The 18,392-nt window shown below is 24.0% G+C and overlaps 5 protein-coding genes across 5 annotated transcripts; 1 reads left to right on the plus strand and 4 right to left on the minus strand. All coding sequences in view use genetic code 6, as the record gives it.

Moving 5' to 3' along the window:
• Positions 1-155: 155 nt before the first annotated feature.
• Positions 156-7,740, plus strand: TTHERM_00144890 (transmembrane protein, putative; the record flags this gene model as incomplete). Its single annotated transcript, XM_001011129.3, has 19 exons — positions 156-365; positions 489-792; positions 889-1,361; positions 1,521-1,806; positions 1,861-2,057; positions 2,121-2,364; positions 2,427-3,082; positions 3,140-3,667; positions 3,730-4,000; positions 4,055-4,522; positions 4,580-4,662; positions 4,713-5,119; positions 5,167-5,375; positions 5,435-5,889; positions 6,023-6,614; positions 6,691-6,839; positions 6,893-7,126; positions 7,195-7,339; positions 7,388-7,740. The coding sequence occupies 19 exons, from the start codon at positions 156-158 to the stop codon at positions 7,738-7,740; spliced, it is 6,264 nt and encodes a 2,087-aa protein (XP_001011129.3).
• Positions 7,741-8,422: 682 nt separating this feature from the next.
• TTHERM_00144900 (transmembrane protein, putative) lies at positions 8,423-10,206 on the minus strand (the record flags this gene model as incomplete). Its single annotated transcript, XM_001011130.4, has 5 exons — positions 9,876-10,206; positions 9,615-9,723; positions 9,292-9,549; positions 8,893-9,160; positions 8,423-8,812 (listed from the first exon to the last, which is right to left on the minus strand). The coding sequence occupies exons 1-5, from the start codon at positions 10,135-10,137 to the stop codon at positions 8,423-8,425; spliced, it is 1,287 nt and encodes a 428-aa protein (XP_001011130.3). The 5' UTR covers positions 10,138-10,206.
• A 1,269-nt stretch (positions 10,207-11,475) lies between these two features.
• TTHERM_000144909 (hypothetical protein) lies at positions 11,476-11,805 on the minus strand (the record flags this gene model as incomplete). The annotated part of the gene is made up of 1 exon (XM_012796345.1): positions 11,476-11,805. The coding sequence occupies one exon, from the start codon at positions 11,803-11,805 to the stop codon at positions 11,476-11,478; it is 330 nt and encodes a 109-aa protein (XP_012651799.1).
• A 62-nt stretch (positions 11,806-11,867) lies between these two features.
• Positions 11,868-16,408, minus strand: TTHERM_00144910 (kinase domain protein; the record flags this gene model as incomplete). The annotated part of the gene is made up of 10 exons (XM_001011131.3): positions 11,868-11,887; positions 11,967-12,962; positions 13,023-13,256; positions 13,330-14,558; positions 14,616-14,766; positions 14,846-15,123; positions 15,179-15,307; positions 15,384-15,693; positions 15,939-16,076; positions 16,192-16,408. The coding sequence occupies 10 exons, from the start codon at positions 16,406-16,408 to the stop codon at positions 11,868-11,870; spliced, it is 3,702 nt and encodes a 1,233-aa protein (XP_001011131.3).
• A 902-nt stretch (positions 16,409-17,310) lies between these two features.
• Positions 17,311-18,134, minus strand: TTHERM_000144929 (hypothetical protein; the record flags this gene model as incomplete). Its single annotated transcript, XM_012796346.1, has 2 exons — positions 17,311-17,582; positions 18,089-18,134. 2 exons carry the CDS (start codon positions 18,132-18,134, stop codon positions 17,311-17,313), a joined length of 318 nt encoding a protein of 105 aa, XP_012651800.1.
• Positions 18,135-18,392: the final 258 nt, after the last annotated feature.

The following is an 18,392-nucleotide window of genomic DNA, read 5'->3' on the forward strand; positions in this document are numbered from 1 at the left end:
AAAATCAATAACTAATGATAATGATAATAATAAATATCACTAGATTCGTTGATTAAATAATTCTTAAAAAGAGTAGAACTATAAACAAAATAAAATTTTAAAAAGTAGATTTTAACATATAAAAGATAAGCGGAAGATATTGATAAATATTTTAAATGAGAAGAAAGAGAAGATTAATTGACGATGAAGATTAGAGTGATGAGAAACTCAGTGCTTTTGATGAATTCAAGCAAAAAATTTTTTATACTTTTTCAGAAATATTAGATTGCAAATAAATCTCACCACCATTAGCCATTTTTATGATTATTTTTTCATATCTTTAAGTTATTTCTCTTACTTGCAATAGCTATAACGTATACCTAAATGTAAAAATTGACTTTTATAAAAACATTTCTGCAATTCAATTTAAATAAATTTAAAATCTATATTTTATTTTATATTCTGTACTTTTTCCACATAACAATTTAATATTTTATTACATAAAAAAGAACTCTCTTTTTGGACTAATTCTGCCATTAATAGGATACACTTTGCTTTTTCCTTAAATTATTAATTAGCAAAACTTATTCTTTAACTATGCAATGCTTATATTAGGATTGACTGTTTCTGTGTTCATAATTTGGGGTATGTATTACGTATATAAATGTCCTAATTAAGAGGAAGTTTATATTAGATAATTTAAGAGTAGTTTAGGGTTAATTTATGATGCCTTTGATAAAATTGTTTTTATGCCTTTAATGGGTTTAATTCTTGCAAATTTTTTCTGCTAGCTTAACGTAACATGCTTTTCAAGTAAGCAAAGTTTATTTATTTATATATAATTCAAATAACTCTTCATAATAGTAAGAAATCTTTGTATGACATATTTACATTTTTAAAAATATAAAGCAACACACATCATTTTGATTATTTTTTCTGTCATAGCTTTTTGTCTAATGATAGGGCTAGAGATATTATATAACTTTATGTTTTTTAACTTTACGTTTAAGAGTTAAGATAGCCTCTCTAGAAATCCCTCAGATTTAAATATGACCTCAATCGTTTTTAAATTGATATCTCTACTGACCTACTTGATACTTAATCTATCGGATCACACATAACTTCTTGAATAGATGCTAGTCATGATCGTAATCTCTTTTTTCATAATGTTAGATACCCTAAGCACTTACCCTTATCATTTAAAATCTGTTTCTAAAACTAATTGCATAATGGTCACTACTTTTTTTTGGGTTAATGCATCAAGTTTTTTTGTAGAAGCTTCTAACATCTCGTTATTTTAGTAAAATGCACTTTTACTTGTTGGATTAGGTGCAGTCTTTTTTGTAAAGCTTCAGCTCAATAGAGTATCCTACACAGCAAATGTAATTAAATTTATTTGTATATATTTGATAAATCTAAAGCTGATTATAGGAATTTTAGTTAGTTCTTAATTTTCTTTAAAATAAAAAATAAAATTAATATTTTAAGAAAAAAACAAAAAATGATATTAATTTTATTATCATACATTATATAAAAAATAGAATGTTATGATATCAGAATTAATAGCTATAGATACTGATATTTTCCTTGATATGAAAGTTAGGGTATATCATACCTTATCTTAGAATTTGCACATTAAGAAATCTGAGCTTTTACTTGCTTCTTTACTTAAAATTCACCACGACAAATGTGTTGATCCTATGTGTCCCTGTTAGAGAAGAAATTATCTTTATGATCCAAAAAATTTAAGTTATGGTGATTCAAAAATATAATTTCATAAAGATGATGTTTTTGTAAAACACTTTGTCAATAAAATGATCAAAGATGGTAAATTTTAAAGTAAATTTTTTATGATTAACAAAATAAAATACTTAAAAATAGGCTTAAAGAAGTTTAAAACATCTAAAATAGCTAATCTAGATAATCTATTTTATCAGTTTGAATTCTTATGCTTATACACTCCTCTTTATACTCAGTCACATTAGTTTAGAAAAATGTATGGAGACAATTTAGGTGCTAGCATTGACTTCATTCTATATTGTCTTTAGCAAAAAATTTTTAAATACATATACTATAAGGTAAATTGTTTTAGATACTCTTGAAATTGATTATAAATTGAATATAATTTTTCGGATCAATAGAACATTAAAAATCCTGTAAGCGAGTCATTATAGATAGAAAATGTAAAAGAGTTTGATAAAGGGTTGAAGAAAATTAGGGAATCGATAAGAGATGTTTCATAGCATTTTTCAGATCTCTGGGAAACTTTGATCGATCAAGTTCCAGACCTTTCTAAACTTTTGCAAGTTTGTAATAAAAATTTTTAAGAGATCAAATAAACTTAGGATATGTTTTAAGATTTAACTCTTCTGAACAACACATCAAGTAAATTTAAAATGAATTTTACTAAATACTGAAAATTTTCTTTTACAATATATTTTATTTAGTTGAATTGAAAGTTTTGATGGAAATTTATTCTAATTAAATTGTATTTGATGAGCTACTTTCACTTTAAGTTTAGAAGTCGATCCATATGAGGTCTTAGCTAGAAGTAGGAAATTCAGTCAATTAGGATCTAGATTTTTTAATTAAGAAATACAATATTTATGATGATAATATTTGTGTGATAAGTTTATCTAGTAGGTTTGAAACGATGAGTTAAATCACTTGGTGCTCTCACAATGTAGATTAAATTTTAGGAGTGAATTCATTTAGTTTAAAAGGAAGAAGCATAAATGATTTTATGCCATCAGTTTTTTCATCTTTTCATGATCAAATTCTAAAACACTTTTATAATACTGGTTAAGAAACTACAATCAATAATATTATGCATACATGGGCATTAGATTAGCAGGGATATCTTTTTAGTGCGAATATTTTTGCAAAAATTATCCCACTTTAAAAAGATATTGAAATCATGAGTCTCATCCATAAACTAAATAGTATGGATTATATATTAACAGATTCTGATGGAGAAATAAGTGGTTTTGGAAAAAAATTTGCTAATATTTTAAACATAACTCCAAAGGAATTTTCAAAATTTAAGCTAAACATTTAGTTAATCGCTCCAAAGTTAATGTCTGTATACAGAGACTATTTTGTTGTAATTTAAAAATTTATAATTAATTTTAAAACAAATTAAAATAACATTTAAAAATAGGATTTGGAAGAAACCTACTAAACTCAGAGACCAATTCAAAACAATAAAAAAATGGCAGTTTTAGGATCCGATATTTAATCTTCTGTAAAAGAAATTAAATTCATAGTATTTATTCCTTAGAACTTTACTGATGTTTTGCAAGATCATTAAGAAAAAAAAGATGAGCTTTTTTCAACATTTTTCAATTTGGAAGAAGATATTCTAAGATAAAAGTCTAAAATGGATCCAAAAATTTTATTCGAATTCAAAAGTATTTATTTTAATTATATTTAATATGGACTGAGGAAAATTAACTGGAAAAAATTGTAATCTATAATCAAAATGAGAGCAACTATTCAAACTTTTACTTTTTATAATGGACATAATATGCAAAGTGTGAAAGCATTGAAGATAATGCATTATGAAGTAAAAAAACCAGATTATGAATACATGCAGAAAATGAAAAAAAGATAAGATGATCTAAAGGGAGTTATTACCGAAATGAACAAAATGATTGATGATTAAAAAAAAAAGAAGTTTAAAGCTCAGGTTTTAAATTAATAAACAAAAAATTTTTTATTTTCTAATTTAATACTTACTATTTTACTTAGAATGAAGAAGAACAAATTGCTTTAGAAATTAAAGAAAAAGTTGATGATGGAGTTTAAGAAAAAAGAAAATAGCAATACAAGAAAAGACTCAAAAATGTCTTAAGTTTGTTTTAAAGATCTGGTTCAGCTTAATTTACTAATCTTGGCAGCTTGTAACCTGCTGATATCAAGCCAGATTCAAAAGTTTCAACTCCTTAAAATAGCTAAAAATTACAAACTCCACAACATAAATAATAAAAACCCTCACCAGGTTAGTCTGGATAGCAAAACCGTAAATTTATTTTTATCTCGAAAATTTAAAATTTAAGAAAATAAATTTTTATAGAAAATAATGAAGAAAGAATAGATGTTGAAGTAAAAAAGGCAATTATTGGGTTACTTAGGCCATCGACATAAAATAACTACGTTTAGACAGTTATAAGGTAGGCAAGATTAAGTTAAATGATTTAAATATAGGGTTTAAAAAAGGAAGAAAAACGAAAACAAATTAATTACAGAAAATAGCCTTCAAATTCGTAGTCAGAGTCTTCACCTAAATCTAATTAACATATCTTCAGCCATCAAACTTCAAAAGTTGAAGATTTTTCAAATTAAGGTTCAGTTATTTCAAAAGAATAAGATAAATAGGTATAAAAACCAATAACTCCTGCTCCTGCTCCTGATAGAAAAACCAAAAAGAACATGTTTATTAAAAAAAATGTTGTAGAAAATTTTTATCCAGAATATGATGAAGATTTGCATCTTCCTGTTGCTTCTAAATTTAGGCAAATACTCATAAATAAAAGAATAATAGGTTGGTTATTTAGTTATTTAATTATTTTAATTAATATTACAAGTATCTTATATAAAGGTAAGAAAAAAGGAAGTCATTTTTATCAGAACTAAGGAAAAACTAAAAGAAGAGAAAGTGGTTTGATGTTTGACTTTGGTGAAGTATTAACTAACTAATTAAATAATTATTAACATTTAATTAAATAATTTAGGCATAACACTCAGAATATAATAATACTAATGCTGCCATTACGATGACAGAAAATGAAATTAATATAAATTTAATAGATTAAGATGATGAAAATAAATAAGAAGATTAAAATTAAGTCTAAGTTTAAGAAAATAATTTCAAATACTAAGGATTTGAAAAATAGAGAAGCAAAATAAAATCTTCAGAAGGAGATAAGAGTCCTAATTATAAGGATACAAAAGAAATAAAAAATGTGATTAGTTAGGGGGATTATAAAAGATAAAGATCTGGATCTAAAGTAGTAACCTAACAAGATAGAAATACAAATGGAAGAAAGCTTAGCAAAATGGGATTGTTTTAAAAGTAAGGTTCTTAAAGCAATGGATTCAACAAATTAAGGAGTAAAATGAAAAATGGACAATTAATAAAGTAAATGAATTAACAAATTTGATTTTGATTTAAAATTTTATATTTAGATAACTTAAAAGCTTTGACAAAGAAAAAGATGGTAGTCCATCAAACTAAGGCAATGGCTTAGTCACTGAATAAAAAAAAGTTGAAAAATCAGATTCAAGTTCAGAAGAAGATGTAAATGCAGAGGAACTTAAAATTTTGCTTAAAAGTGAGAAATCGAATCATTCTGATAAAGAAGAGAGAAATTTAATTGATAATCTTGAAAAAAGAGGTATAAGTTCTTATTTTTATTTTTTTTAGGGAAATCTCAAAACTTTATATAAAATAAAGATGTATAAGATGAAGAAAAAGCAGTTGCTTAAAGTGTTAATTCAACAAACAGCTCAATTAATACTTAAAATGCTTTAAGATTGCTTAGAGTTTCATTGTAAAATATGAAATTGCCTCTTGTACTTATTATAGCAAATTACTGTGTTATTATAATGTGTATTTTAGTTTTTGCTTTATCGTTGACACAGTTAATAACTACATAGAGTAGCTATACAGATATTAAAAATCAGGTGAATATTCTTGATAACATAGCTGCTTACAGTGAGAACACTACCTAATTTTATTATTACTATAGGGATCTATATTTTGTTTAAAATAAATATCTTGATAATGCTTTATATGATTAAAGTTGGTGGACAAATCAACAACAGTTAATTTTTAATGCTTCTCTTAACTTTATTAACTTTTCTGTTAATGACTTAAGTCAAGCTGGTGGATAAGAAATTTAAGGAAAGGTAAAATTTCTAAAAAAATAGCTATTTTTTAATAAGTTTTTAGAGAATAAAATATTTCATTTTATCAAATAAAATTTCACCTATCAACTTTGAATAAATGAATGGGTATTTATTTTTTTTAATTTTGAAAAAGGATGTAAGATTTTATCTGTTTGAGCAAATGGATGCTATAATGCTGATAGATTAAAACCCGATCTAGATAAATATTGACTTTTAAAAATATATAAGACTATTCATGAATGCAGTTAATAGCACAATTTACTATACTAGAAATAAGTTTGATAAAAAAGCAATTTCTAAAGATGATTTTTTGTATTTTATTTTCTCAAATTTTAATCTGGATGATAAATAGAACGAATTTAACTTTTCAGAAGCAATGAATTTAATTGACAAAAGTATGAAATAGCTATTCAGTACTTTTGTCAGTTTATGGACATTTACATTTACTCTGATAGCAGGATGTGTTTTGGCTATTTATCCTATCATCCTAAAATCAAGAATTAAAATTCATGATAGTTTAGTACTGTTTACGAAAATATCAATACGTGATGTTGAAAATTACTATACTCATTACAAAAATATTACGTACTTTTTCTCTACCTTTATAAGCATTAGATAATTATCAAGAGATGTTGAGAGTTTTTTAGAGGGAGAATAAATTCTTTAATTTAGACAAAGAAAAGAAAATGATAATAAGTCAATATCTCGTTCTCGTAAGTATAAAGGTAACAATTAATATTTTATTTATATACATAAATATTAATTTTGCTTTTTGATTGATGAATATTTAAAAATAATTAGGAGTTAAAATAGATAGATTGAGTTTCTTCTTTCAAATGCTTGTAGTATATGTTTTTTTCACATCCTTTGCCATTTTAAAAGATATTAAAATGATTTTCTTTATAACTAAAACCGAAGACTACATAAGAGCTCAAATAAACTAATAGCAAGTAAGTTATAATTTTAAAAAAATATGACAATTAAAACATTTATTACCAAATAGGTTTACTACTAATTCTAAAACAGAGTAATTGGCTACAAATAATATTTATCTGATTTCCAAGATGAAGAAAATCCGTCTTAAATTGAAATAGATTCAAATAATCTTTAAGATTAGATGAAAGGAAATATTACTTAGTTATTGATGGATAACTATTAACTATATGGATAAATTGATCAAACATATATTCAATTCGTAAATAACCTAATGACAGAACCTGTTTGTTAAATGTTGAATGTATAATTTTAATTTGATATACAATTCATAATAATTATCAACAAACATTTTTACTATTTTATTTAAAGCTTCCTTCAAACGATCCATGCTATAATTTGTAAGATAGTCTACTTTCTAAGAGCTTTTAGAATTTCTTTATATATTCTGAGAATCTTTTTTTAAATGGGTATGAGCACGTCAAAACTGTTTACTAATAATAAGGATTTTAAAAAGGTAATTTTTGATTATTTAAAATATCATTTTAATTTTTTTAATAATTAGCATAAACTGAGTCGATTATGCAGATTAATGATACATTCTTAAAAGATTTAACAAGCCTATAAAATTATATATAATTGGTTAATTTAATGTGGAAAGAATATGAATAATCTTCATTATTTGATGAAATGGATTAGTAGCTTTATTTTACAGAGATAGTATTTATTTGCTATTCGATATCAATTTTCTTATTTTTGGTATTTATCTGGTTGAATGTTTATTTAAATTTGAAAAGAGATTCAAGATGGGTCAATGGATTTATTCTTCTAATTCCAATTTAAATGCTCAGAGAAAATTAATATCTTAGAAGCTATCTCAAAAGAAAGCTCCAAATCAATAGTTTAAGTTACGCCTGAAATTGATTGTTCTATAATATATTATGTTAAATAAAAGAAATTATCATAATTTGAATACAATAAGTATTTAGACAGTAAAGATACATATATATTTTTATTTGCTATTAAATTTTTTTATTATCAACATATACTTTAGTTATAAATTAATTCAGAAAGTTTGGGTTACTTTTTATCATTTTAAAGCAATTTCTTTTAGCAATTTTTTTAATATAAAATTAAGTTATTTGTAGGAATTTTTCCAAATAACAAAAAAAATAGATTCAAATTAACTTTAATGATTGATGATATTCCTTTATGTAAAAAATATTTACAAACAAAAAATATCATATTAGGCCTTACTTAGTAGATAAATAATTTCTATAATAACTTTTTTAAACAAAATAACCAAATTTAGTAAATATCAAAAAAGTTTTAGATTAAATGAATTAGTTATCAATGAAAAATTATATTTTAAACCAGCAAGCATATAAAAATAAATTACTATAAAATTATCAATAAGATACAATTAGATTATTAAATTTTTATTTTTATGCAGCTCAAATCATTGATTAATATTCTAAATTTTAAGATTTTTTGTGCAAAAAAGAAAGAAAAATTTATTTTATTTTAATTTAATTCAATCACTTTCTTATGCAATTTAAGTTTTATATAGAAAGCGTTAATTGCTATTATTTTAACTTCTTCATTCTTAATGTTCAGGAGCTTATTATTGTTATTATTATTCTTCTTCATTACTCTTTTCATTAACAACTTCAACTGATTCTTAAATATCGACCTATTGTCTAACTTCTTCCTAATGTTAAATGACTTCTTCTTAAACATGTTGTTCTTCCTTCTTTTCTTGTTCAATATTATGTTCTTCATCCTTTTATTATTCAACGATATTTTCTTCCTTATTTTCTTATTCAACAACTTATTCTTCGACCTTTTCTTATTCAGCTTGTTAGTTTTCTTGCTTTTCTTCAACTTTACTATCTTCATTTTCTTAAGGCTTATTTTCTTCTTATGTAGCAGTTTCTTTAACGGCAGGAGCTTCTTCCTTCTTTTCTTCTTTAGATTGGTTCTTTCTTTTCTATATTTTAGAATAAATTAAAATTATTTTGAGAACAGTTTAAATTATTCGAAAAAATAAAACAAAAATAAAAATATTACGCTTGAATGGAATCCAGGGAAACCACCTCCCATACCCATACCCATTCCCATAGATTAGGCAGGTTCATTGAATATATCTTCAACGGCTCCTTCCTTTTCAGGGTTTTACATAATGACTTCCATAGACTTACGTTGCTTTAATTCAAGTTACATCATCTTTTCTTAAAATTCGGGATGTTCCATAGCATACTTTTAAGTAGCACATTAGATAATCTTAGAAGCAGGATCTTCAAAGTCTTCCAAATTATATTAATTAAAAATGCTATCCCTATTAATACAATAATAAATAATTTTATAATTGAGTTTTTGGACCATTAAGAATTTATTTATGTTTTTTTAATTTATATAAGTGACGTTATAAGTTGTAATAAGTAAGTTAATAATTAATCAAATGATTACTTAATTTCATCGGTCTTTAAAGTTTGTAATGATCTTTAAATTCTAGGATCATTTAAGTTCAATTCTCCATATTAGTCTTTAATCTTTTTGAACAATTATTACATAGATTTAGTAGTTTCAATCATAATCTTTTCGATAATTTCCAAAAGTTTTTCTTAAGTTAAAAATTCAGGAATTTCAGCTTAGATATCCATTTACTTGCCTTCAGCTGCATTATCAACCATGGACTTGATTGATTTCATCATGGTTTAGATTTCACTTTTTATAATTAAGTATACGAAATTATTATCGAATTTATCTAATTCAAATTTTTATTTATTTACTCATCAGTAGCAAAAGTTACTTCACAGTTATATTAGAAATCAACTTCAGTGACTCCATTCTTATCATAAGCCTTCTTGATGGAAGCCTAAATTTCTTGGCTGATAGAAGCTATTTATTTTATTTTAAACATACTTTAATAACTATTTTGAGAGCATACATAATAAGGAGTTAAAAATATTAAAATCCTAATTGCCAAAGATTTATAATAATTTTTAATTCAGAATTGGATAAGATAAGTTTGAAATAATAAAGTTTTATACAATATGAGAAAATAAAGTCTTTAATGTCGTAGTCAAGTCTTCCTTGTGAGTATCTCTTCATTTCATTAGCCATTAAAGACATTTGAACGCAAACAGTGAAGAGTTCTTTCTTAAGTTACTTCAAAGTACTAATAATAATTTCTCTAGGAAGAGTCTTACCAGCTGCTTTCTTTACTTAAACTTTGCTATTGTAGAGATAGTAGAAGAGAGCTCCAGCACCTACTAATGAACCACCAATGATTGCTAATTTCTTATAATCCATTTTAGAATGATTTTTTGAAAATTTTAAAAGAAGTATTTAATAATTGTTTTTATCTATTTAATATTTTTACAAATAAATTATTTAATTTTATCACTTTTTATATTTCCCCTTTATTGAAAAATTAGGATATTAAAAGATCTTTCCAGTTTCTTAAGATTTAATCTACGGATATTTTTTCATTAAAAAATTCCATTAAAAAGAAAATTTTTTGCTTTTCATGCAGAAACTTCTAATGGTTTCTAATTAATTCCTTTAAACCTTAACTTTTCTTTAAGAAAAATAGATAAATAATTTTTTAAAAACAAATAAATTATTTCATTTTTTAAAATAATCAAGCAAACAAATTAAAATACATTTTTTATAATCTATAAAATTATATTTTTTAATTAGTAAGTAAAAAGAAGTAACTTTAAACTTTAAATAATATTAATTGAATAAATAAAAAACTCTAATTTTTTTTTCTTTTTAAATTTAATTAAAAGAAAACATAATAAAAAATTTTTATAAATTCAATGAAAGTTTATTTAGAAAAATATTTGTAAACTTAGCTTAATTTAAAGCTAATTAAGAATTTAAAAAACTTCTTAAAATTATTTAATTCTCAATATAATATATTTTTTCCAAATATAATTTTTATAATATTAAAACATGTGAGAGTCTGCCAGCCATGTCAGATATTTTATTTTGTTAAATATTAAGTCAAAATAAAAAATCATTTTTTTATACAATTATAGGAGATAATAAATTAATTAATTAATTATAAATTTAAATATTTAATTTATTATTAATCAATTAAATTTTCAAAAGAACATTCATTTTTGCAAAATAAATGTAACAAAAGTCATGTAACAAATGGAATGAAGTTATTTATTTTGTGTTTGCTATACTAAAGAAAGTATGTGCATATTTAAGAATCGCTACAAATTAATATACACATGCATTCTTGCATTCTTAAATAAATTAGAATAATAATTAGGTTTATTTATTTATTTGTTTTTTTTATTTTTATTGTTTACAAAGAATAATAAATTAGGATAATTAAATTATTTTATCTAATAAGTAAGAGTGATGATTTTCTTCCAATTAGTTAATCTAATTTTTGATTTTTAATTTACTTGCTTTTTACAAGGATAGTTAGCATAATTTAATTTCAACGTAGAGTAAGTAGTTGGTTAATTAAGGAAAAGTAGTTCACCCTAATTCTTTACTCAAATTGAATTCTATTTATCTATTATGTTATTTTTAACAGCAAGTGGTAGTGTTATTTACTTGAGATAATAATGATCATTAAATATTATGAAAAAATAATTTGAGGTATTTTTTATTTTATTCAGTTATTCAAGTTTTTATACAGTTTAGCTATTGAAAAAGTTTGGAGTTTTATTATAAAAGGGAGAGTGGATGGATGGGTTAATTTATTATATTTATTAGTTTATTGAATTGTATTTATGAGAAGAAGTGGATGAACTTGGTAAATTAAACTAAACTTACTTATTTAGTTATTTACTTAATTTTTTACTTACGTAATTAAGTTGCAATTTATAAAAATTAAAGTAAGTTTATAGTGAATGAAAGATAGGTCATCAAAATATTTTTTTTCAAGTATTCCTAACTTCCTGATTAATTAGTTAATTAAAGCTTTATAATTTATTTCAGCTAATTTTTCATATAAGTGTTTATGGTTAAAGTAGAAATACGTTTCTTTCTTCAATTTTGAAACTAGTTCTCAATCAATTTTGAGCACTATCACCTTTTTATAGATAATTCATTTTTGAGTAAATCAAATAAATTTATTTAAGAACTATAAATTATTCAATAAATTTAATTACCTGAATTGTTTAATTAATATGCCTAAGGAAAGGCAGATGTCATTTAGTGAAGTAAAAAGGGACTTTATTCATTATTCTAAAAATATAAATTGGGGCTAATAAGGTAGTTGGCTTAAAAATCTAAGTGAGGGGGACTTTATATAAACCCGTTATATCTAAAATTTTAGCTAAATGATGCCTATTTTCCAAAATAATTGTTAAATTCATAGCCCTAAGACTATAAATCTAAAGGGTAATTTTCAGCAAAATTAAATTCTTGGGTTTTTTCTCGAATAATAGGTTCAGCAGTTTCCTACTGCGTATTTTATGAAGCTTTTAAATCTTAACTTTCTTCGATTTGCATCATATTGTTTTAATGGGTAACTGTTGAGGAAGCTGTTGATGAACATTTTTGTTAAACAGGAGTATTTGCAAGCTCTTCATCTGCTAACACGGTTTTTTATGGCACTGATTAGCTTAAATCATTCATTTATTCATATTTGTTTTAAATATTTAAATTATTTGATTAATGCTATACTCCTCCTTAATTTTAAAATAAGCTCTAAGTGGCTGCTTCATTTTTTTGCTATTAAATAACTTATTCTATTTAATTAGGAGCTGCAGATAGATTACTTATTTATTCAAGAGGAGAGGCCTGCGAATATTGGTTTAGTAATTGTTTGTTTTTATTTTGATTTTTTTAGATTAACTTGCCTGCTTTCTTCCTCATTTTTTAATTTTGATTTCCTCTTTAGTTATTTATTGGTAATTCCTCTTATTGCTGACGTTTTTCAATACTTGAATGATTTTGCTATCTCCCTTGGCCAAATTTAATATCTTCTTGCTTACTGAAATCAGGAGTCAATGGAAATCCATTTTCATTATATTCCACAATTAACTATTAGTTAGTTGGCTTTTCATTAGTTAATGAATTAGAATTTGAAAGTCTAGCTGAAATGACTCCTTCTTTTTCAGAAATAGAAGACATAGGTTAAATACTTGCATTAAGATTAAAACCTGTTTGTTATAAAGCTATGATTAACTTATAACGAAGTATTAAATGTAGTTTAAAATTACTTCTTCTTATTTAAGTACAGTCTTAAGCGATTTACTAAAGAATTTACAAACCTGTTGTGTTAACAACTGCTACTCCTTATTATGCTGATGGTACTTTATTTTCACTTGAAGTGAGATATAGGTTTGAGATATTGTTAGATTAATTTTTTATTTAAATTAATTGCTGTTGTTATTTTTCCTACTCAAGTCCTTTAATATATGAGCTCCCTTTTAGTAAGTCAAAAGAAGCAGCATCTAATTATTATTTTTTTAAATAAGTTTATATTAAATTTTACAAAAATCGATATTAAAATAATTAAATATTTACATGGACGTCCAGCGCTTAAAATAGGACTGACCACTTGCTAAGAGTGTAATAATTGGGTAGGAGTAGCTGAAGTACTATCAAGTTGATTATTTTATAAGCTATTAAATGAGTTTTTCGGTTGTGATAATGCAGTTTAATTAGGGGAAGCTTCAGTTTTGTTTGCAAGATTTGTATTTACAGTTATATTTAACTTTTGCTTTTTGCGAGTTTCTTCACTCACTTACTATTCTGCTTGGTACTAATTACCATAAATCGAAGAGCTTTGGTTAATGATATTTTCTTATGATTCCTACAAACTTAATTTCCTTTTATGGCAATTTATATTGCTAGTCGAATCCTAAAATCTTTTATTTCCACCAACTCTATTTCCTTAAGAATCTGCAGGTAAATTGGTGAAGGAATTTGAATTTTTTTATGTAGGGATTTAACCACACAAAATTTATTATGAATCATTTTTGTTTGAAATGTTTTAATTTGAAAATTAAGAGTTTTTAAAATTAATTGTGTTCTCTTAGTTGCTAACTTCGGTGGATTCTGAAAAATTAGTACAATTTTATTAATAATCTTCTTAAAATGAATTATCTATTTGCAGATTTTTTTCATTTTATCCACCTACTTAAGGAACTGTTTATGCTTCACTATTGCTATTGGGGGGGTTTAAGATTGGTTGATGGCTTACCTAATTTGTAAATTATGGCTTACCACCTTTATAATAGTTAGAGTTTTTATGTTATTGCTATTAATTTTGAGAAATCAACATCTCTTAATTATTAGAAATAATTCCTTAATGCTAATTTTGCTTTTAAGGGTTTTGGAAAAGAGAAGTTTGTTTTTATTAGTCTTGAGATGAGCTTTAATATGATTAAGCTTATTTGTTTATCATGTTTTAGTTGTTGTTGCTTTTATATTACATGCTATTATATTAATTATTGTTTTGTTTTTAGCTTTGGGCTTAATTTGTTTAATTATTTATGTTTTAATTTAAATTATTTCTTTTTTATTAATTTTTATTAAAATTATTTCCAACTATGTTAGAATTTTTAAAGGGTACTTCTTTATCTGTGTTGTTTTATAAAAATTACTAAGGTTAAGTGTGTAAACCTTACTGTTGCTAATTCAAGGGAAGCTATTTTCTATAACCATTTTATTAAGGAAAAACTTGCTTTTAAGATTAGGGATTTTATAGCTATTGATTGAGGGGATTCTGCAAATGCGGCTACTGAGTAAATCTATTTTTAGATTTTAAAAAATTATTAATTGAAAGAGGTCTTAAACAAGGTGATTACTTCTATTGCATATTTTAATTTTTGTTTTACTGTTAATTATTGAAGCGATTGAGATTTTAATGCTAATTTTGAAGAGATGGAACTCCTCCTTGTACATTAGGTATTTATCCATTTGAAGGGAAGTTTTGATTGGCCTAGACATTCATAACCACTACATGAAAAAATGATGAAAATGTGTTTTTTAATTCATGAAACATAATGTTTCATTAAGCAAAAGACAATGCAATTACTCTAATTTTGACTATTTCTTTGATTGTTGTTGTTGATGTTGGGCATAACCTGGTTTTTGCTTCTTCTCATTTGAAATTGCTAATTTCCTGAAACTTATCCTGCAACTCCACCTTATCTAATAGGAGAAATTTAAGTATTGACTGGTAGAATTATGGCATTTTGATTAGGAATAGCTTGCTAAAATTACTATTACTCCACATTTTATCTATACCTTTCATTTTAAACTTTTATTTGTGTCATATAATGATATTCTTATCCTTCATCTATCCTTGGCATTCTAAATTTATTTTTCAAAAGTTTATTTAAAAATGAAAGAAATGAAAATAGTTTACTCTTCAAAACTTGCCATTTCAGGTTCCTATTAAAAAAACTCATGCTGTAAACATTCATCAGCTGAGAATCTAAGTGAAGGATCTAGTGTGAGCATTTTAGAAAGTAAATCAAGAGCAGAATCATCAACACTATTCACGAATAATTAAAATAGTTAGATTAAAAATTTATACTAACAATTTTGTAATTAATTAATTTATTAATTACTTTGGGTTTATTCCTTTCAAATGTTCTATAAATCTGTTTTTGAAATTAGCTTTTTCTTCTGGAGTAATTTAACTCAATACTGCATCATAATCTTTCATTTTCAACTCATTCTTAGAGTTTTAACTCCAAATATTTTCATTTTCTGGATTTCCTAGCAAGCTAAAGTAATTTTTAGCTTACTTTAGTTACTCATCAAAGTTGGCTGCGAAGAGAGCTTTATAAGTAACATTTTCTTAATTTCTGAAAAGTAATTAATAGAAAATAATTCCAGCACACCAGATATCAACTTTAAATGAGTAATGTTAAGAACCTTTAGTAAGTAAGTAAATATATATTGATATTAATCATTTAATAATTAAGCAATAAATTAAAAAAATCATCTCAAAATCAATCTTCCCATTTTTTAAATTTGCTAATTAGAAATAATTAATAATATCAATAATATCAACAACGTTTTTCTAATTTACTAATTGATTAAAACCAAAATTTTTCAAATTAATAGATTGGTTATTGAGATTTTAAAATAATTTTGCTAATTTTAAATGAACTATCTACCAAGTAATGACTCAGGAGCTCTGTAAAAAATATTTTAAAGCTTTTTAGAAAGAGGAGCGCGTTTTATATTCAAATCTTTAGAGAGACCAAAATCTGCAACTTTGATTTCTCTGTTTTTGTTATATAATATGTTGTCCGCTATTTATTTTAAAAAGAAACAGAAATTAACTTTCAACTTAAAAAAATCAAATGCTAATTTGAATATTGTATGGCCAATTTTTTAAATATGTGTTATTTAATTAAATAAATTTACTCTTTATATCCCTATGAATAATATTCTTTTTTTGAAGTTCAGAAAGGCCCATTAGAATAGAATGAATAACTCTCTTAATCTATGGTAGATTAAAGCGAATTTTACTCAAAAACATTCCTTCTAAATCATGTTCACAGTACTCGAATACAAAAAAGGTGGATGTGGTAAGATTGGCATCTTTTTCTTTTTATATATATTAAAACATAAATAAGTACATAATTGTATTTTTTATTTTGATTTGATTCAAGTGTATTTTTTTTCTAATTCATATCAAATATATCTTAATAAAAATGGGACAATTATTATCAAATTGAGCTGAATTAGTGTCAATATTTTTGACCAGTAGACTTCAACTTTTTACAATTGTGAATAAATTATTTTTTATCTTAAATTAATGAAAAGCCATAAATAATTTAATTTGATTTGGTATTTCTGATAAAAATAAAATTTGATTTCGTTATCAATAATTAATCAAATGATATCAAAAGAAATGAATTTAAACAAATTCAAGAGAATGAATAATCAAAATTTAGAATATTTATTTTTTTATTCTAAATAGTATTTGATATTTTTACAACACTTCAAATCAATTTTTATACATTTTTGAATCGAGTTTTTATTTACCTATTACGATGTCTAGCAGCTTTACTAAATTAGGATGAGTATCTAGACGCTTCAAAATATTCATCTCTCTCAAAGCTAAAATAGAAAACTATATTTTAAGAATAAAAAGAATTAATATAAAGGATGGATTGATTGCTTTGATGTTTTATAGTTATCTCTATTAGTTTGTTTTTTTTTGCTTGATGAGCTAATCAATTAATGAATGGATAATTCAATTTAATAAAAAAAATAAGAGGAATTTGATCAAGCTAAAAAGCATTTTATCTATACTTTAAATAAAAAATAGGTAATTTTTTCTTTAGTATTATTTTCTTTATTTTCGTTGTTCGGTATGTTATCTGCCCAAATTTTACAACAAAAATTTCAGAAATATGAAAATTTAATGATAACCATTTAATCTTTTTCGATTAATTCCAAGCACAAATTGGTTTTTAAACATTTTAAAAATATTTTATATTGATTGGATGTATAGATTGCTATCTAATATCTTATTTATCAATCACATTTCATATCTGAATAGATTAAAATGAGGTAGATGCATTTTGAGCCGAATTATTATTAAGTGAAAACATTCAGTATATTCTATGATTTCTGATAACAAAATTTTAAAAAATTCTTCAAACGTATTAATGAGTTTAGTTTTTATCTTTGCACATATTTGAAAAGCAAAACAATTTACTCCTTGACTTGGAGATGGACTTTCTTCGATTATCTTTTTTAGAGCAACAATCTTTTAATCCACCTTACGTCGAGCTTTATAGACAAGTCTATTTATTAATAATACTTTTAATAATATTTCATTGAAATGATAAAATAAGCCATAACATTCAAATTAATGATGGAGAAAATGCTAGGGCCTAATTAAATTTGGAGTGTATAAAATCTTTATTGACCAAAAGATTGTAAAATATATCTTTTGATTTAAGCCAAGACATTTGATGAAGCATTTTGGAATTTAATGTGGAAAATTATTTTAAACATAAAATAAATAAACTAAAAATATAAAATATATTTGATGAAAGACAATTTTAAACATTTTTTACTGAAAATGAGTAATTAACAAGCAATTATTATATGGTTGGCTTTATTCACAAGTTCATTTTTCATATGAAAAAATAAGAAAATTGTAGCTTGTGAATCACATTAAATATGAATTTTTTTTGGTAAAACTCGAAATATTTTGATAAACGGTGGATACTTTGGGGACAAAAATGCACTCCATTAATAAATATTTTTATTTTAATGGCTAAAATGTTCAAATTAAAGTATTAACCCGTATTTTCCTTAGCCTACTTTATTTAACTATTCGTAGTTTTCATCTTTAAGTGAACAAGGTATTTAATTCAGACTTTTTCTATGATACATGACCTTTTTTTAATTTTCTTTCTTTATATTATTATCAAAATTTCGCCTAACTATTTCTTAATTTTCTTTTGACTAAAAAAACAAAATAGGATTTATCTCTCTCTTTTCCTCACTAAAAGTTATCTCGCTATATATATGAATTAATAATCAAAATAATAGAGTGTCTTCATTCAAATAGAATTAAAAAATTAGCATCAATCTCATAAAATTAA

The sequence above is a fragment of the Tetrahymena thermophila genome, assembly GCF_000189635.1.
Source record: "Tetrahymena thermophila SB210 genomic scaffold scf_8254747, whole genome shotgun sequence".
Classification (NCBI taxonomy): domain Eukaryota; phylum Ciliophora; class Oligohymenophorea; order Hymenostomatida; family Tetrahymenidae; genus Tetrahymena; species Tetrahymena thermophila.